The sequence below is a fragment of the Bidens hawaiensis genome, unplaced genomic scaffold, assembly GCF_021521415.1.
Source record: "Bidens hawaiensis isolate Kalapana, Puna unplaced genomic scaffold, B.hawaiensis_p1.1 tig00017035_1, whole genome shotgun sequence".
NCBI lineage: Eukaryota > Viridiplantae > Streptophyta > Magnoliopsida > Asterales > Asteraceae > Bidens > Bidens hawaiensis.
This window is the reverse complement of record NW_027492576.1, coordinates 234,741-255,863: the sequence shown is the minus strand read 5'-3', so window position 1 is coordinate 255,863 and position 21,123 is coordinate 234,741. Positions and strand designations below refer to the sequence as shown.

General features: G+C 35.1%; 2 protein-coding genes and 1 long non-coding RNA gene across 4 annotated transcripts in view; 2 read left to right on the top strand and 1 right to left on the bottom strand.

The window, feature by feature from the left end:
- The window catches only part of LOC143552775 (uncharacterized), a 181,731-nt gene that overhangs the window by 59,203 nt on the left and 101,405 nt on the right, over positions 1 to 21,123 (top strand). The gene's annotated exons all lie outside the window — the stretch shown is intronic.
- On the top strand, positions 166 to 7,323 carry LOC143552779 (sulfhydryl oxidase 2-like). 2 transcript variants are annotated; one of them, XM_077042919.1, is made up of 12 exons: positions 166 to 420; positions 3,458 to 3,482; positions 3,646 to 3,738; positions 3,819 to 4,000; positions 4,073 to 4,145; positions 4,251 to 4,319; positions 4,395 to 4,468; positions 5,138 to 5,294; positions 6,302 to 6,342; positions 6,424 to 6,570; positions 6,652 to 7,092; positions 7,260 to 7,323. In XM_077042919.1, the coding sequence occupies exons 1-12, from the start codon at positions 194 to 196 to the stop codon at positions 7,279 to 7,281; spliced, it is 1,551 nt and encodes a 516-aa protein (XP_076899034.1). In that variant the 5' UTR covers positions 166 to 193; the 3' UTR covers positions 7,282 to 7,323. The 2 variants fall into 2 exon arrangements, with proteins under 2 accessions (XP_076899034.1, XP_076899033.1); XM_077042918.1 differs by lacking the exon at positions 7,260 to 7,323 and having other exon boundaries at positions 6,652 to 7,212.
- Positions 8,019 to 12,444, bottom strand: LOC143552776 (uncharacterized). Its single transcript, XM_077042917.1, has 9 exons — positions 12,333 to 12,444; positions 11,449 to 11,624; positions 11,208 to 11,386; positions 10,406 to 10,690; positions 10,258 to 10,316; positions 10,117 to 10,153; positions 9,953 to 10,024; positions 8,743 to 9,067; positions 8,019 to 8,639 (listed from the first exon to the last, which is right to left on the bottom strand). Exons 1-9 carry the CDS (start codon positions 12,442 to 12,444, stop codon positions 8,268 to 8,270), a joined length of 1,617 nt encoding a protein of 538 aa, XP_076899032.1. The 3' UTR covers positions 8,019 to 8,267.

Below are 21,123 nucleotides of genomic sequence, written 5' to 3'. Positions count from 1 at the left end.
ACGACGTAATATGACGCAGCGTGCGAGTCATGAATCCTAGTTGTATCTAAATCACCAAAACAAAACATATAAATAATATTCTTCATCCAAAACCAAAACCAAAACCCCTTTCACTTTACTTGGTATTTTCACCGGCGGTCAACCAATTTCTCCGATCATCTCTTCCTTCTCCTTCACTATTTAATTTAACCTCATGACGTCACAATTGCTTCTCTGGAACCTCATATTATCATTATTATTATCATCGGGTTTGCTGATTAGTTCTAATCCGACGGCTGGATCTCGATCGCTGTTACGCGCCATCTCCGGCGGCGGTGCAGATCAACCTGATTACGCGGTGGATTTGAACGCCACTAACTTCGATGAAGTTCTAAAGGACACTCCTGCTTCTTACGCCATTGTTGAGTTCTTCGCCCACTGGTCAGTTATTATTACGTTCTAGGGTTTTTGTTAAGTTACATCTTTTGTTAGTTACTCATTTTCATTCTATATGATATATTATTCACTGTCTATTAGATTAATTAATATCCTAAACCTAGATCATCAACTAGTTTTATTTATTTTATTTTTAGAGTTTAACTGATTTTTTTTTCTGTATTTGTGATGATTACTGTAAATTCAGATGCATTTATGTCATTTTTCATGTTCAATTTATACAAAATTTTTAGTGAATTTCATTCAGATAGCTATGATTAAAAGTTACCTGTATGTGGAAAAAATGAAGTTAGTTTTTTATTATTTTTTTAACATTTAAATGAATTTTTTCTGTATTTGTAATGATTACTGTAAATTCAGATGCATTTATGTAGTTTTTCTATAAGATATTAAATTCAGATAGCTAAAATTCAAATGTTACCTCTATGTGGAAAATATAAGTCAAAGAGATGAAGAGGCATACCATATGTATGGATTTAGTTTGTTTGGTTATATATGTAAAATTGGAGGAAACTGTACTACTGAAAGCCATTTTTGGAAACACAATGTTGCCACTCAAGTCAAAATGTATTTATTATTCATGTATCTGTGTTTTAGGGACAGTTTGTACTAGAATACCAGTCAACCTTAAGGGCTGCTGTCTTGCAGAAAAGAATATGCATTTTGGATATCTGACATACTGTTATATATACATTTTGATAAATATCTGTATTGAATGATATATAATTCTAATTTGGTTTTGTCGCACTGTTAGGTTCTGTTCTCTTAAATTCCATGGTTTGTTAAGTTAGATATTTTGTTAGTGAGTGATTCTGTGATGATTTTGATTATATATACAATATTCACTGTGAATTATGCTCTGCTAGATTAATATCCAAAACCTGGTTTTATTTTTTATTTGTATTTATTTTTTATTTAAACATTTAAATGAAGATGCATTTATGTGATGTTACTTGGAAAGACCTTGAATTCAGATAAAATTTGTAGTGAATTAACTGGATTTAGATAGCTTTGATTCAGAAGTTACTTTTATATGGAAAGGATGAAGCTAGAAGTCAAAGAACAAATAGATTTAGTTTGTTTGGTTTGGTTATATATGTAAAGTTGCAGAAAACTGTACTACACTACTACTGTAAGCCTTTTTTATGCAAAACAATGGTGTCACTCAAGTCAAAATGTATTTATTCCTGTATCTGTGTTTTAGGGACAGTTGTTGGTCACCAAATAGAATATCATTAAACTGTAAGAGCATTAGGCTATCCCCATTGGCAACCAAAGTGAGGGTCGGTTGGCCAAAAAGCAATAAAAGAGATTAAAAAATCATTTAAAATCTCCGAACCGTTCGGTGCAGCGAACAACCATTTGCTTGGGTTGGCTATTTTTTAATATATATATTGACTACATGGCATATTTGTGGCATATTTGAAGAATAAAACATAAATTAAATTTAATACATAATTAAGTTAAAATATCATAATTAAACTTAGATATCTTAACTAAACAAAATTAAATTAAAACAACTAATCCAAATTCATATCCATTTCCGTATTGCACTCCTTTTCTCATTAAATTTAATGTTAATTTAATTTGAATCTACTTTTTAATTTTAATTTTAAACCTTTTTATTTTTATTTTATGTTAAAATTACTATTAAAAAAAATTGTTTGGTTGGGTTGTTTATGGGAGTGAAAAATTGTGGTTTGGTTGGTTGTGTAGGTGGAAGAGAGAGAAATTAGTTTTTTAATGAATTGTTGAGATGGGTTGGGTTGTGAATGAGAGTGGTCTTACTGTCATACATTTATCTTGATTAATATCTGCTTTGACCGTAATACTAAATGGTTGCAGTAAAAAATATATGTAAATACCTTATAGAATATCAGTCAATTGTAAGAGCTGTAGTGCTACAATCTTGCAGAAAAAATATACATCTGATAACTGACATACTTTCATACATACATTTTGACTAGACGGATGCCCGCGCGATGCAGCGGGTGTTTGAACATGTTAATCACGTACAAATTTAAGTGTTTATGGTTCGGTAAAATGTTAATCACGTACAAATTTAAGTGTTTATGGTTCGGTTAAAACCTTGAATCGTTTAAATCAGTCATTGGTTTAACTTCTTTTTTCTTTTTCTTTTTTACTTTCGGTTTGTTGGTCAGTTTCAAAATTTTCAAAACGTAGTGAATGGTTGGTTCGCGGTTTATATCAGCAACCGGCCATATGAAACCAGAAAAGACTGTAAATTAACCTAATTGCAATCTGACTCCTTTTGTAATCTTTGTTATTATTATTTCACATCCTAGATCTTCCATTAATATTTACCATTTATGTGGCTAAAATTATCATTTTTTATTTATGATCATCTCAAGTATCATATTATGTTAGTTTTTAGTTAAAATTGATGGTACATTTAAATTATTAATTATTTTAAACTAAATTTATTATTAAAGTTTAAACTGTGAAACCAAACTGGAACCAGGCCGTTAGTAACGATTCGGTTTCAACTTTCAATGATTGAGTTTGGTTTTGGACGACAAAAAATCAGTATTAACAGTTGGACTCACAAGTTTAACTTAAAAACCATCAAAACCGACACTGAACACTCGTACGTAACATATTAATTTATTTAAAATGAAAAAAAATTACAACAATATCATATCCAAATTAAAGAGAATAAAATGCTCGTTTTTATGGTGCAATTTGTTTATAAAAATATTAACGTATGAAAAGGCTATTGTCGTTTAAAAATCATGGGTGGGAAGTCAGTTTACAAGTTAAATTAAAAACATAATATGGTTAAAGATGAGGGACCAAACTTGTAAGTTGAATGGATTGTGTTTAAAAGACATGTTTACCCGTACTAACACATGTACCTCATGCTTTAACTGTTGTAAATTACTTAAAAATGGGTGTCTTAATTTGCCCTTGTTTGGTGTATTATATATAGTATAGATAAATATCTGCTTTGATGATATCATGATATATAGTTCTAATTTAGTTTGATCATTACTCTTTGTAGGTGTCCAGCTTGCAGAAACTACAAGGTATATATATATATATATATATATATATATATATATATATATATATATATATATATATATATATATATATATATATATATATATATATATATTTCATTCACAATGACTGCACATATGTTTGTTTAATTTTACATTGCTTATTGCTTTATCTTTACTTTTGCAGCCTCAATATGAAAAAGTTGCTAGGCTATTCAATGGAGCTGATGCTGTACATCCAGGGACTATATTAATGACACGTGTAGATTGTGCAAATAAGGTAACGTTGCATGCTTTTTTGCTAATCCTTCTGAAAGTTATATGTTTTTGCTAAGTGTTTATTCATGTTTGGCAGCACAGATAAACATTAAGCTCTGTGATAAATTTTCTGTTAGTCACTACCCGTCACTATTTTGGGGGCCGCCTTCAAAATTTGTCGGCGGCAGTTGGGATGGAAAAAATGATAAAAGTGAAATCCGTTATAGTGATGATGGTAGAACCGCTGAGCGTTTGCTTAAATGGATTAATAAGCAATTGGGAAGGTATTTTGCTTGATTATTTCAATATCTATTAACATTAACACATATAGTTGATATTGCTTTTGTATATTGTAGCTCGTATAGCCTCGAAGATGAGAAATATGAAAATGATCATCTTCTTCATTCAAACATGTCAGACTCTGAACAGGTTTTTCAAACTTCAAAGAATATTCTACAGTTTATAGACATTTTGTAATCTGTGATTAGTTGTATAAAGTTAATTAACATTTTAAAATTATTTTTTGCGAGTTAGATTGCACGTGCTATATATGATGTTGAAGAGGCTACAGCCTTCGCCTTTGACCTTATTGTAGAACATAAGGTGAGTGTCCATTATTCATTCTTTATGTTTATTATTGCATATTAATGTCTTAATTATGTTCGTATGTTTTAACAGATGATTAAACCAGATACACGAGCTACACTTATAAAGTTCATGCAACTAATAGTGGCTCATCATCCTTCTAGAAGGTTAGTCCCACTTTCTTCGTTTCATACTTGAGATTTTGGCATGTAAACGAACCGAATGAACACGAACGAACGAAGCATGTCTGTCTTCGTTCGTTTAACTTTAACCAAACATACGAGCAAACACGAGCAATTAAACGGACATGGTTTTCTTGTGTGTGTTCGTTTGTTAAGTAAGTGAACATGTTCGCGTATGTTTGTTCGTTAAGAGTGTAAAAGCGAATTGTTCACGAAAGTAAAGGAACACACATAACTGAACATAATTGAACGAGCATAACCGAGCTAAAATAGTTAAGTAATTTGAAAAACAATTTGTTGGCCCTAAAAAGTTATTAAAACTAGGTTAACTTGTAATGCCAAGGCATTCTAAATGGATATATTAACGGACGTAAACTAACGAAGTTAAAACACACGAAATCTAACAAACAAAAATGAACGAATTTAAACACAAGCCTAAATGAACAAACGAGACGTGTGTCTATGCTCGTTTGTTTAACTAAATGAATAAATTCTTTTGTTCATGTTCATTTGTTTATATATAAACGAACATAAACAAACTTCCCATTGTGGTTCATGACATGTTCACTGAGCTTTCGGTTCGTTACACGGCTATTGAGATCTTCAGTGTTGTTTGCTATTTGTTTAATTTTATTTAAAATTACTTAACTTTAGGTGTCGAAGGGGAGGTGCTGATATACTTATTAACTTTGATGATTTATACCCTTCAAATAAGTGGCTAGTAGACAAACATGAATCAAAAAATAACACCGAACATGGGCCTATTGGTAAATTTCACATATGCGGAAAAGAACTTCCTCGCGGATATTGGGTAAGTTTCATCTTTCTTTTCTATTTAAATAATGAGTTAATTACACAAATGGTCCTTGTGGTTTGCGCATATTGCATGTATAATCTCTCCACCTTTAAAATTACACCAATAGTCCATCCTGGTCGCTCAAACGTAACACATATAGTTAGGCTTGTAAATGGACCGAACGAACATGAATGGGGCATATTCGTGTTCGTTCGTTTAACTTTAACAGAACATACGATTGGACACGAACAATTAAACGAACGTTTTTTTTCTTTTGTTCATGTTTATTTGTTCAAAAATGAACCTATTCATGGTTTTTATGCTCATTTGTCAAGAATATAAAACGAATGGTTCACGAACGGACATAACTAAATATAGATGAACGAAACCGAGCTAAGACGAGTTAAAAGTGATGTGAAGAACAATATGTTGGATCTAAAAAGTTACTAAAACTAGATTAGGTTGTAATGGGTTAAAAAAGTTAAATGAATATCTATATGTAAAAGAGCGAACTTAAACGTAAACTAAAGAACAAAAATTAATGAACGAGCCATGTTCTGTGTTTAACTAAATGAACAAAAATTTTTAGTTAATGATTGTTCGTTTATTAAATAAACAAACTTTCCACAAACGGTTCACGAACGATTAACTGAACATTCGGTTTGTTTACTGGCCTACTGAATCGCCCTTGTTGGATGGAGGTTAGGTTTTCTGTTAATTTTCAACGAAATGACCATAATACACCGATTGTCATTAAAGTGGATATATTAAAAACTTAATTTGTTTTAATAATAAGGGTATTTTGGTCATTTCATTCAAATTTTACAGAAAAGTTAACCTCCACCCTCTCCAAGGACAATCTGTGTTACGTCTAACTGAACCGTAAGGACCACCGGTGTAGTTTTAGAAAAGCAGGCAATAACTCTTAAATAAATGTTAGTGATTCTTTCTTTCGTATAAATCTCATGATCACTAAATAAATTATAAATTAATTTTCTTTTGCTCTTGGTTTATTAATGTAGATGTTTTGTCGTGGCAGCAAGAATGAAACCAGGGGCTTCAGGTATATTAATCTGTATATACAAAGAATAATATTACAGGTTTATATAACCCGTCTAATATTACTAGTTTTGGGGTATTGCAGTTGCGGTTTATGGGTTTTGTTACATTCACTCTCGGTCAGAGTTGAAGATGGAGAAAGTCAAACGGCGTTTACAACTACCTGTGATTTTATTCACCATTTTTTCATCTGTGAAGAATGTCGTCAACATTTTTACAACATGTGCTCAAAGTAAGAATAAATAAAAATTCATAAATCTTTCACAGTTTTATTTCTTTACAATTTTTTTTTAATTGTAACTTGGAATTTCAGGGTTTCTACTCCATTCAGTAGCACACGTGACTTTGCACTGTGGTTATGGACTGCGCATAACGAAGTCAACATGAGATTAAAAGAAACTGAAGAATCTTTTAAAACCGGTGACCCAAAATTCCCAAAATCAATTTGGCCAACAAAACACCTCTGCCCGACATGCTACAAAAACGTTAATCAAAATGAGGAAAGCAGCTCGATTGAGTGGGACCGTGATGAGGTGTACAAGTTCATAACGGATTATTATGGGAACATGTTGGCGTCCTTGTACAAGGAGAAAGACAAACAACATATTCAGATGAAAAACAAGGTTGTTTCAGAAGAAGTGTTACAAACAAATGCACTTGTGGTTCCTGTGGGGGCTGCTTTGGCGATCGCGGTTGCTAGCTGTTTGTTTGGGGCGCTTGCTTGTTATTGGCGGTCTCAGCAAAAGAACCGGAAGTATTTTCATAAACCTCAACTTTTAAAGATTGTGTAATTGTTAGGTGGAAATGAGAAAATAGTTTAAACTCATGAAAGAAAAGAAATATGATTAATTGAAGAGAAAGATTTGTTTTATTAGGGATTTGGAATTTTTGTAATGGTTTTTTATTGAAAAATATTTTCAGGCCAAAAAGAAGTTGGAGCTGATTTAAGTGGAAATATGGTTGGTGTGCAAAAGCAAGTGAATTTACATGGCTGATATCGATGATGATGATGATGATGATGTTATATAATATAATATGTAAATATTATATCTGATCAGACGAACGAATGTAAGTGTACTTTTGGTCCTTTCGGATTCCTGAAAAAGAAAAGCTACTTCATGGTGATGTATGTATGTATGTATGCTAGATGCATATTGTGTGTACATCTGTATGGAAGATCATGTTCGTATAATTCACCTAGTCCAGTTTGGGGTGGTGGATTTTGATAGTCACTATCATGTGCTTGATTGTAAAATCATATGCCTATACTTATTAGGTACTTCTTGGTTACTTGTTATCTGTTTGGTTTGGTGGTTACCCGTTACCTACGTGTATATATAATTTCTGTGATATCAGGTGGTTGAAAACATATTTGAGATTCATATAACTTGAAAATTGATTTTAAACTCTACCTAAACTTGATTTAATATTTTAAGTAATGCCTTGATTCTAATTTTTTTTGATTTCAAGCGTAATTTTAATATATTAACAAAACAATTTTAAAGTTCTAACTTTAAAATTATTTATTATAACTTTTAATATTATACGATGTATACATTCAATATGCACTGGTAGACTTTATGATGTCAGTTTTAGATAACTGACGGGTATCTTCTAATAGCATTAATCTAGTTTCTAAACCCGTAAATAAGTTCAAATTTAACTTGATAGTCAAAAGATTAAATTTCACCTAACTTTGGATACAAATGAACATTGTATTTGTAAATTGTAATTATCAATTAGCGTGTTTATGTTGTTATGAATAAATTGAAATGATTTATAAGCAGGCCATTATATTTTCTACTTCTAATTCACTTAAATTTTCTATTTTCAACCAACACACAACACCTTTTACTTAGAGCTTCCAAAATCAATTTTCCAACACACTAAACCTGATGATCATTGTTCAATGACACATCAACAACAGTATCACCATTGTCCATTACATCCACCTTTAAACTTTGATGAAATCTTCGCAAACACTTGCTCGCTTTGAGGCCGGTTTGCATATACAACCCACAATGCAAGACTCAGCATGACGCCTACAGATACAAGACCCAAACCTGCATTCACCTTTCTAAGATGATCTTTTAACGGCAGACAATGGTCCGAGGTTATTATTCTAAACGTTTGGCGTACAAAATTGCAGTTTTGGAGGCTGAGTAAAGGTGGCGCATAGTGTTGAAGACCATAACTTATATTAACTGCACCGACTAGTTGCTGATACATGTCCGGTGTCAGTCTTCCGGTGCTTGTGCAGAATCCTATTTCTGAGATGTTGCAAGTGTACTTCCGCCAGACCTGGAGATTGAATCAATGTTAAAAACAGAATTTTGAGAAATAATATAAATTGTTCAAGATAATAATTAGTCAAATCGACATCAAAAGATTTCAAGTTACATACCGAAGAAGCGTTTGCCATTGAAACCAAGTGGTCAGGGCATTCCAGCTCTTGCAACTGAGAGTTGTACGGATAACAAACGTAAGGCACCAGCGGGCCCGACTGGTTATAGTAATTAGAGTTCCAACCAGGAGGTGCCTTTGAATTTGCAAAAGAACCTATGAAACCGTTTACGATATTGCCGATATCATTAACCACTAATTTGCTCTTGTACAAAGTGGCATTAGTGGTTTGTTGGTCAACACATGGAAGAATGTTGCTAAGTGCGGTTTCGGCTTGTTGATTATCCACCCATTGTCCCATGGCCATACAAGTATCAGCTATTGCACTAATAATAAAAACACATTAGTTCACTAATTTCATGTTTCAAGATTATTTATTAATTTATTTATTTTATCATTGGGGTATGGTTGACTTTTGCCATTCAAACTTGAGTAGTTATTAGATGTAAATGACTAATACCATATGGATTTTGTTTCAAATACCAAAAAAAGAGTTTATTGCTGATTAGATATAATTTGTTCAACTTTTTTTCTAGATTTTCTTGAAAAAGAAAGGTTTTGTTACATATTTTAAAGTTAAAATAGTCGGTTTGAACTCAAAAGTCAAACTAGTTACTTTTCTGTTCAAGGGAAGCTAGCAACTTCTTCTATTTTTGGTGATAACGAGAACCCGTTAGTGAAAGGCACGGGCCCCACCAATACCCTGCTAAACCAACCAGTGGGACCAGGTAAAGCACAACTTAATCAATGAGTTTGACAAAACAGCCTTGACTTTAAAAATTTCCAATTCAACCAGTGCTCGACAAGTGCTCCTTGGCGCAGCAGATCCATTCTCCCACACCAAATGAAAACCTGTTGCACCAGGTCAAATCTGCTGTGCTGGCGCAACATGGTGTGCCATGTGGAAGTTCCTAGTCGGCTAAAACAATTTCTTAACTAAAAACAAGAAATTCAATTGATACTTTTGTAAAAGAAAATAGTCATAGCTATTTTGTCAAACTTATTGGTCAAAATGGGTTATTTTGGGAATTTTCCATTTCATAATCTGTACTCCCTCCATGCCAAGGAATCTTAAAGTTTATAAAATTTATTTAAAATCTTTGTAACATATCTAACATGCATTATGCACCCAAATTAGTAATACTACTTTAGCCATAAAGGTCAAAACTTTATTTGACAAATAAGAAATACTAAATCAATAATTAACTTACTTATTGATGACAACAAAAACACCACATAGAACAAATGTAACCACCACAAGTAACCATCCACTGGTAATGAATCTGCATAAAGAAAAGCAATAACTAAGATACAATCAAAAGTTCAAAACCACCAAAAACTGGCCAAAGAAAATGAAAAAAGCAAGAAACTTTACATGTAAATTGTGTTCTTGTGACCAAGGATGGACAAAACTGCAATAAAACAAATGAATATAATAAAAATCATGACATACAATGATACCAAAAAAATAAATAAAAATAAAAAATAATCAAAAGCAAGTTTTATGAATACTTACAAAGGCCTAAAAGTGAATCAAGAAGCATCACTATGGCAATAACAATCATTGACAACCGTCTGAAACAAATAACAGAAAGTAAATGAATCTTGAAATATCAAAGATTTTAACTAAAAATAACAACAGTTTAATAAATCTTGAATCATACACTGTATCAAAAACAAATCTTATTTTTTGAGAATTTTGTTGTGTTTTCTGCCTCAATGTGTCAGCAGCATTGTTTAAGTCCATGGTCAACCGACCAATATCATCATTCACATCTGAAGGAAGAAAAACCTGTGCCACGTTAACCGTTTTTGCAAGTGACAAATAGCCCGTGACGTTTAAGAGCGTTTGCACGGTGTAATCTGATTGGTTTACAACATAAGTCAATGTGTTGACCGCTTCGCCATGAAACTCGTCTTGTCCCACTGTAAAAAGTATGCAACCGATCCTGTAAATCCAGATAATCAAATTTTGATATGAATTCAGGCCTGCAAACAGACCGAACGGAGCATGTTCGTGTTCTTTCGTTTAACTTTAACAGAACAACCGATCCAACACAAACAAACTAAACGAACGAGGTTTTCTTGTTCGTGATTTAGAAAATGAATGCGTTCGCTCATTAACAATATAATCGAATGGGTTCACGAAGGTAAACGAGCGAACATAAATGAACATAGATGAACCAATTAGAAATAAACTTGAATAACAATGTGTCAGACCTAAAAGTTGTTTAAACTTTTTTTTTCATTACAGGGCATCTACTATATATTAACGAACTTAAAAAACATAAACGGGCTAAATGAAAGAGCATAAAACGAACATAAATGAACGAATGAGACATGTGTTCATGTTTGTTTTCCTTAAATAAATACACATAAAAACTGAATGTTCGATTAGTTTACAGGCCTGATTTTGACCCATGATAACACAATATAATATTTCAAGATCACAGTTGAAATACTCACATTGAGGCACACGTGAATACAATAAGCAAAATCAAACATATCCTCTGCGAACCACGCGATTCTTTCCCTTTAATATCAATTCTCCATCCACAACACTGATGCATAATCATCGCGATACCAAAACACACGAACCATAATATTGAAATAATAAACTCAACCGCGCCTGTAAATCCAACTGACTGTAGAGAATGTTACCAAACAGTATAAAAATGATACCAAGAAACAAAATCTTGAAACTTACAGCCCAATAATGTTTGTTGGTAATGTCCCATCCACCTTGATACCGTTTAAAACGGTTAAGAATGTCGGGCCTCTTTGTTCTTGACCCTGCTAATACAAGCAGACCCTTGGTGGGACCCGGGGTCTCACTTGAAGAGTTTAAGATCCCATTTCGCCAATGGCCTAAGCTTTCGTCTCCTGTAAATGACAATCATATAAGGTGAAGTGAGTTTGTAAATCAATGGTGTCATTTAGGCCTGCAAAACAAACCGAACGGGTTGTCTTGCTCATTTTCGTTTGCTAAGAAAATGAGTGTGCTCTTGTTCATTTGATGATAGTATAAATGAACGGCTCAAGAACGGACATTACTGAAAGTCTGAACATAGATGAAAAACATAATTGACCGAACAACAGATAAAAGTAAACATGTACATAAATCCGTCTGGCCTAAAAATTATAATAAAAATAAAGTGTAACAGGAGATGATAAAAGTAGACTGAATTTAGTTTTTTTTTTTTTTTGGATTAATAAAAGTTTTATATAAACAAACATAACGATTGAACATGAATGAAAAAATTACAAAAAGTACATAGTCACACAGCTCCATAACATAAAAACAGACAAACCCAATTCCAAAAAATTACCAAATTCCTTGAGTATTATTAAAGAACTGAAAACTATAATGGTGGCATAAATTAGCAAAAATTCCCCATTTTCAAGAAAATATCAACAAGAATCTTGAACACTTTCACAAAATTCTACAAAAAAAAACTTTTTCTTAAATAAATAATTAAATTCTTAATATCAACTTTTATGATGAATTTTTTTTTTTAATGTATAGAAAAGATTGTATGTTGTTGAAACAGTAAAAGCAACTATATTTAATTAATTGTATGAAAAACAAACCTAATATGAATTTGGATTGATCATTTGAGTGTGATGAAACAGAGGTGATGAAGATGATGAATAGTAATAATAATAATAATAATAATAATAATAATGAATTATTCTTCACCATTCTTCTGTTACTGATGATGACTTCAAATCAAAATCTCATTCCATTACATAAATTAAAGAAATCCCAAATTCTTTTCATTTTTTCTAGAAAAAAAATCAAAAAGAAACATGGGACACGTTCTTGAATCACATTAAAGCCTATACGTACAGTAATTGTTTATATTGTGACATGGGTGATGGAGGGTGTGAAATTATGAGGGAATATGTGTTTAGTTGTGTTGTCATACAGAGAACAAGTAGTGAAGTAGTAGTAGAAGAAGAATTTATGGGTTTATTTGTCTTTTCTATAACTTTCATTTATTTATTTTTATCTTTAATGTTTATTATTTAATTAAATTCTTAATAAGAAAATAATTAATGCTTGTGATTGAATAAATAAAAACTGTATCTTGTTTGAAATTGTAAAACAAAATATTAAATATTTACATCATGATAATATATAAAGTTTTAATTGCAAGGAAATCTTTATTATGCTTGTGATTCATTTATGTGTGAAAAAATGAAAATAGGAATTTTCAAAATATTAATTATTATATATTTTCTTTTATCTGTTGTACCTACTAAATACTAATATCCTGAGTTTTGTTACTAAACGTTAGCATTTTGGGTTTTATTGTCTGAATGAAGACTTTTTAAACTTTCAGACTTTTCTCACATTCACAATTAATATGTTTAAAAGATATACATAATTAGACCTTATTTACTTATTTAGGAGCTTTGACTTTCATGTCTCTTGGTGTGAATTGTGAAATGGCAATGGTTATTTATACCCTTTCTGGTTATTCACACACCCTCTTAACACACACCCTATCTATATATACACTCTATAAAAAATGTATGAATAACACATCCCTTGTAAAATTTATCTTGAATGTCCGTTAACAAATTGTAATAGTTTTATACTTTTAGTCATTTAGTGATATAAAAATAGCAAATTATTTATAATATTTTGAAAGGGAAGATTGGTTTAAATGTTTAATTAAATTCATAGTAGAAGTTGGTCAAAAAAGCGAAAAGCAATAATAAAGATTAAGGGGAGTGGGATATTAGTTGTTACATTGAAACGTAATACACGTGGTTTTTAAAATACATATATCATGTTTATGTTACATGTTCATTTCACGTGACCCGGATTGGTGTAAAAATTAAAAAAAAAAAATACGACTTAGACGCTCTGTTATTAAAGGTTTGGACGTGCGGTAACTGTACACGCAACACATCGCCATAAAAGGTTTGGATGCACATATATACACGTTAGTGTTGGGTTTGTGGAGGCCTGGGCCCGATTATATGAAGATTTGAAAACATGCTTTTATATGGGTTTAACAATATGGAAAATAACCAAAATGAACATGATGTAACTAATTACCAAAATAAACATAGAAGTACCTATAGTTTAAACACTTCATGAATATTGAGGACTTCATAACTTAACACATGACACGTTTTAAAGGAAGCTTTTATAGCTTAGACGTTTTATCTGACAGACGGACCCACCAATGAACCACTTCATCTGTGACACGTGGCACTTTTCAGAATAAGCATCTACACATACATCTTTAAAGGAGAAACACCTAAAAAAGACGTTTTCTCTTAAACGTATAAATATGGACCTATAATGTCTAGGATCAAAGAAAACGTCTTAGCCCTGAACGCTTCCTTTGGCTTAGACGGCTTAGTCGGTTCACACTCTAGCTCCACTTCTTTAAAACGCTTCCTTCCGTTTTTTAGACGCTTCGAACGAGATTTGGGTATATACAATTAAATAACCATCGTCATAGTTTAGTCTTTAGTGACCTTAGAAAACATACTAATTATTCATAGTAGACATCGGTCCAAAAGGCAAAATCAAAAAGAAATAATAAAAGAGTAAGGGAAGTGGGATTTCAGTTTGTTTTGGTAGCATGGCTCCTGTAGGAGTATGGTACTAAACCCGGTTTTACGACCCTAAATTTATTATGTTTGACTTATTTTATTATATGGACTAATACAATGTTATTGGGCTGAGGGGGTTTTGTGGAGGTAACCCTAACTGGGCTAGGCCCATTAGGGTACCATGATGGTGGCCATGAGACTCTCTATATAAGGAGGTCTCCACCTCCTTATTAAAGGTCATGCTCAATAAGAGCCACCACCACTTTTTTGTGTCTGTAAACAAGAGATCTTTGAGATTTCTTAGCAGTCACCTCCACACCCCCAAAAAGCCATCGCAGGTCACCAGCAGCTGATGAAGAAGATCAGACGTGGTTCGTTCATCTCGAAAATCCGTGGAAACATCGTCATGGATCAGGTCAGATTCATTTCGTGCTTCGACATTGGCGCCATCCGTGGGACGGCAACGAACTACCCTCCGATCTTCATCTCGGCTGTCAGATCTCTCCCAGGAAAAACCCAGATCTGGAAGTTTACAGAAAAAGGCTTCAAGGCTTGTTCTATTAAAGCTCAAAAAGATCCATAGATCTAAAGGAGGCTTTCAGATCTGTACAAAAAGAAACTGCCGGACTCGAATGATCAAATCTCCGGATCTGTGATGGTTTTAAATCTGCTCCGAGCTGCAGATCTATCTAGATCTGATTTACAGATCTAGATCTAGATACCAGACCTGGATTTTAGGTTTAAAATTGCAGGTCTAACTCTTAAATTGCAGATCCAAAATTTACCAGACTTCCGCCGCCATGTACGCGCGCCCGCGGATTCTCATTCCGCAGCCGTGCATGTGACACCGCGGAAACCACCATGTGGGTTTTGCGCAAGAGATCTCCGCCATGCACGCGCACTCGCGAGTCACCACTCCATCGCCGTGCATGCGCGCATCAGGCCTCACGCCAAACTTCAAGGTTGGGAATCCTCATAATATCCCATAGGGCTACGCGCCAAACTTCAAGGTTGGGAATCCTCATAATATCCCATATGGCTATGCACCAAACTTCAAGGTTGGGAATCCTCATAATATCCCATATGGCTACGCGCCAAACTTCAAGGTTGGGAATCCTCATAATATCCCATATGGCTACGCGCCAAACTTCAAGGTTGGGAATCCTCATAATATCCCATATGGCTACGCGCCAAACTTCAAGGTTGGGAATCCTCATAATATCCCATATGGCTACGCGCCAAACTTCCAGGTTGGGAATCCTCATAATATCCCATATGGCTACGCGCCAAACTTCAAGTTTGGGAATCCTCATAATATCCCATATGGCTACGCGCCAAACTTCAAGGTTGGGAATCCTCATAATATCCCATATGGCTACGCGCCAAACTTCAAGGTTGGGAATCCTCATAATATCCCATATGGCTACGCGCCAAACTTAAAGGTTGGGAATCCTGATAATATCCCATATGGCTACGCGCCAAACTTAAAGGATGGGAATCTTCATAATATCCCATATGGACACGCACCAAACTTAAGGGTTGGGAATCCTCATACCACATGCTCACGCATCACATATGCTCACGCATATTACACATGCTTACGCCTCACATGCTCGCACATATCACAGTCTACGCACACGCGCATGCAACATCTGCGCGCGGCGCGGGACATAAAGCCTACGCGCACGCGCATGCAACATCTGCGCGTGGCGCATAACACAAAACCAAAGTCTACGCGCACGCGCATGCAACATCTGCGCGTGGCGCGGGACATAAAGTAGCTCGTAAGCCGCCTCACGCGCAAGCTCCACTATCATTACAGCTCATCAGACGCCTCGCGCGCAAGCTGTTATTATTCTTATAGCTCATAAGACGCCTCGCGCGCAAGCTTTTATTATTCATACAGCTCATAAGACGCCTCGCGCGCAAGCTGTTATTATTCTCATAGCTCGTAAGACGCCTCGCGCGCAAGCTTTTATTATTCATACAGCTCATAAGACGCCTCGCGCGCAAGCTGTTATTATTCTCATAGCTCGTAAGTCGCCTCGCGCGCAAGCTGTTATTATTCTTATAGCTCGTAAGACGCCTCGCGCGCAAGCTTTTACTATTCATACAGCTCATAAGACGCCTCGCGCGCAAGCTGTTATTATTCTTTTAGCTCGTAAGACGCCTCGCGCGCAAGCTTTTACTATTCATACAGCTCATAAGACGCCTCGCGCGCAGGCTGTTATTATTCTTATAGCTCGTAAGCCGCCTCGCGCGCAAGCTTTATTATTCATACAGCTCATAAGACGCCTCGCGCGCAGGCTGTTATTATTCTTATAGCTCGTAAGCCGCCATGCGCGCAGGCTTCATTATTCTTATAGCTCGTAAGTCGCCTCACGCGCAAGCTTTGTGTTTCTTACAGCTCATAAGTCGCCTCTCGCGCAAGCTTCATTATTCTTATAGCTCGTAAGTCGCCTCTCGCGCAAGCTTCATTATTCTTATAGCTCGTAAGTCGCCTCACGCGCAAGCTTTGTGTTTCTTACAGCTCATAAGTCGCCTCGCGCGCAAGCTTCATTATTATTATAGCTCGTAAGCCGCAACTCGCGCCAGCTTCATTATTATTACAGCTCATAAGTCGCCTCGCGCGCAAGCTTTATTATTATCACAGCTCATAAGTCGCCTCGCGCGCAAGCTTTATTATTCTTATAACTCGTAAGTCGCCTCGCGCGCAGTTTTTATTATTCTTATAGCTCGTAAGTCGCCTCGCGCGCAGGCTTTATTATTCTCATAGATCCGTAAGTCGCCTCGCGCGCAGGCTTTATTATTCTCATAACTCTCAAGCTGTCTCGCGCGCAAGTTATGTTACATTATTGCCAAGTTGCGCGCTCCATCTTTTATCAGGCCTCGCGCCACTATGATGCGTGCTATATCTTATTTATGCCAGGGCACCATCATTATCACAAGGACCGCAACATGTCACCATCATGGGGAAAACCTCCCAAAACTCAAAGACAATAAAGACAAGGCCGAAGGAAAGGGAAAAAACCGCCCCATGACCTAACACACCTCATAAAGTCCAGCGCTCCACCTAGACGCTTGCGCGCCCAGGAGCAACGCTGGACTTGGGGGGCTTGTAGGGGTATGGTACTAAACCCGGTTTTGCGACCCTAAATTTATTATGTTTGGCTTATTTTATTATATGGACTAATACAATGTTATTGGGCTGAGGGGGTTTTGTGGAGGTAACCCTAACTGGGCTAGGCCCATTAGGGTACCATGATGGTGGCCATGAGACTCTCTATATAAGGAGGTCTCCACCTCCTTATTAAAGGTCATGCTCAATAAGAGCCACCACCACTTTTTTGTGTCTGTAAACAAGAGATCTTTGAGATTTCTTAGCAGTCACCTCCACACCCCCAAAAAGCCATCGCAGGTCACCAGCAGCTGATGAAGAAGATCAGACGTGGTTCGTTCATCTCGAAAATCCGTGGAAACATCGTCATGGATCAGGTCAGATTCATTTCGTGCTTCGACAGCTCCTATTAGTATTTTTATAATACAAGCGTGCTTTGTTTTATATACCAACAAAAAAGAGTATGGTCTATAAAATTAAAATGCTTCACTGCATATTCCATTCACGGGTATCTTATTATAAAACGGATGAAAATTCACGCGTCTAACTAAAATTGAATAAACTTATTGATGATAGATTATATAATAATAATTTGTTTATACAACGAGTATTAAACATCAGCCCTTCGCGGAGGGGCTCTAAAAATACATGTCAAAGCGTTGAACCACACTCACCCTTTGCGGCCTGTTAACTTTGTCGAACTCAAATGATAAATGGTCACGGAGTTGGATCTTGATGACACATTTTCTGTAAAAGGCATTAGATTGTTTGTTTAATGGAGGGAATTACTGAATTCGACTAGTATGGAACAAGTTTGTGTTTAAGAAGGTTAATATTTTGAGTTGGCGGATGCTTTTGGATTGGTTACTGGCTAGATATAGCCTTTCTGCTAAAGGTTTGGAGTTTCTTACTCCCTTGGTCCGATTTGTTTGTTTCCGGTAGAGATTTTGAGTCATGTTTATTTTATTGTGAGTGGCTCATTGCATCAAGGATTTGGAACTCGCTAGGCCGTAGGTTGGAAGCGGACTTTCCCATAAACTTGATTCGAAATGGTTGGTTCGGCTAGACGGGTGAAGAAGAAAACGATGTCGTTGAGGCAATTATTTCACTACTTGTCATGTTCGGTACTCTTAAATTGACCCGGCTAGTGAGTGAACCGGTCAAAGATGTTTGGTCCACCAAATAGCGTTGGGAGTTTAGGGCCCTAGTGAAGCCCAAAAATATAGTCACTTCAATATCAAGCCCACATAAACCAAGCTTGCAAAATGCTTATCTAATATCTATTGCTTGCTGTTGGGTATTCTTTCAATTACATTTAATAGTTATAGCTAAAAACTAGAAAAGGTAATTAATTTATACATGGAGTTATATATTATTTAATTACAAGTTTGGTGTAAATTTGTGTAAAAAGATTATGAGCATAAAGATATAAATGTGGTAAATGTGAAGTTACTTTGTTTTGCAATTAGTTACAACTAGGTGTAAACCCCGTCGCGTTACGGCGGCGACGTAACACTGAAGATTCGATCAAGATTCGATCAGCCTATCTTCTCCATATTTAATCAACATTTAATAGATTATCCAACCCCAAAACAAGTTGTGAATCCGGTCGGTAATAGTGGCTTTGAAATGGCAATGACACTGAATCGAAAAAATAAAGATGCGAATATCCAAAATAATATTGATACACATACAACTTATGATTAAAGCAAGACAAACTGGATTGATATCGGTTGAATTCGTTATGGTATTCACACAAACCCAAAAAAAATAAATTAGTAAACACTCAAAAAATCTGTATAGTTTATAGTACAACATATTTAAAATGACGTTTATCCGATTGGTTAAACCAGGATGTTGCAGTGGCGACTGGTGAGTCTTTGCGAATCGAACTGTACCGGTTACGTTCATTACGGTACCAAAACTAAAATCCGCCAACACCAAAACAAATTAACATACTTAGAATGGAAAACAAAACGCAGTGAAAATTAACAATTTAGAAAACAAAACAGAAACCGCACGACGCGATTGCAAACCGGCGTGCATTCGGGCTGTATCCGGTTACGGCATCGTAAATAAAGAGAAAATATTGATCCTTTTATATATAACACAAACCGAACTACATCTGGATAATGGGTAAGTGAGCAACAAGCTGCGCCGCTATCCCCTTTTGAATCGCAAAGCTTATTCTACTAAATATAAATCCTTGGTTCCTCGGGCTCTGCGAGTCACTGTGAACCACCTTCTGCACCCGCTCCAAGAAGCGAACCGCCTCGGGAGCTAGGGATCCAAAAGTGTCGAAGGCAAATGGAATGAACATGCTGATTCTCCAAACACGATGTCTCATGCTTAGCAACTTTCCTAGACTCCGCTCTCAAAACTGTCTGTCCCGGTACGAAGCCACTGTCTCTCAGCCCCACGCTAAATAAAAATTCGTCAACGTCCAAACACAACACGCTAACATATTTAAAAAAAAAAGACAGCGAAGACAAGGCCATATAATTGTCGCGACCGGTATTGATGATGTCGGCACCGGATCATAGAAGACATAAAAGAAAGTATGGAAGGCAAACATAATAAACGACCAACAACATAATTTATTTAAAACGGATTTGCTTTCATAGCCTTGAGAATCAAACTTGAGAAGAAACCCCATGTGACACAACGACCAAAGGCGGCGGAACATGCCGGGGTGCAAAGTGATTGGACAAATACACAAGACACTATTTAAAGTGACAATATTTATTCAACTCATTTTATTTCAACAAATCAGTAATCAACACATATCGTTCACACGAACAAATTGAATACAAGTAACAATTATATTATTCGTTTTACTAATACCCTAATAGTCTTGGTAATGTTTTTATCAAGTCCTCGAGTCAACAAAAGTCAAACCTGTAACATTTCATAAAATAAAGTTTGTCAACACAAAGGTTGGTGAGCAATTCATAAGTTAGAGCATATAAGTATATAGTAATAAAGAGCCACAAAACTTGTATACAAACAATAAATAAAAGCTATAAATTTGGATAAAATAGTTATCGCTAACAAGTTAGCGACACCCAACTATAAGGGGTTGCCAAATAGTTTAGGATTTTATAGACAGTTGCTAAACACATTAGCACCACCTAGCTACAAGGGGTTGCCAAGTAGTCTAAGATTTAATAGTTATCGTTAATTGCATTACGTTAACGACACCTTGCCATGAGGGGTTGCCAAATGGTCTAGGATTTATAGTTCCACCATCCAAAAGCGATAAACACATAGGCAAATAAGCATGTAAGCATAGAACACCAAATCAAGCAATTATTTAGGTAAAGTATACAATCACGTTTGTGGGTTTAAGATTCAAGTAAATAAAGCATTTAGTTTGATATGTATGAAATGTCACCCCAAAACGAAAGATGGAAAAAGGGGTATGAAAATACTCACCTCGATTGATGAACCGAGAAATAAATAGATAAATAAATGAAGCTCGAACGGTAAACGAACAGATCCGACTTGAAACGATAAACACCTTAGCTAAAATATATAATGTAATATATATTAATGAACTTGAAACCAAAATGAAACTATATTGAAAGACATTGGACGAGAAGGTTCGGTTGTTAAATCGGATTATCAGTTAATTTGTTAATGGTTAGGGACTCGTACTTAAATGACAATTAAAATAAAATAATATTA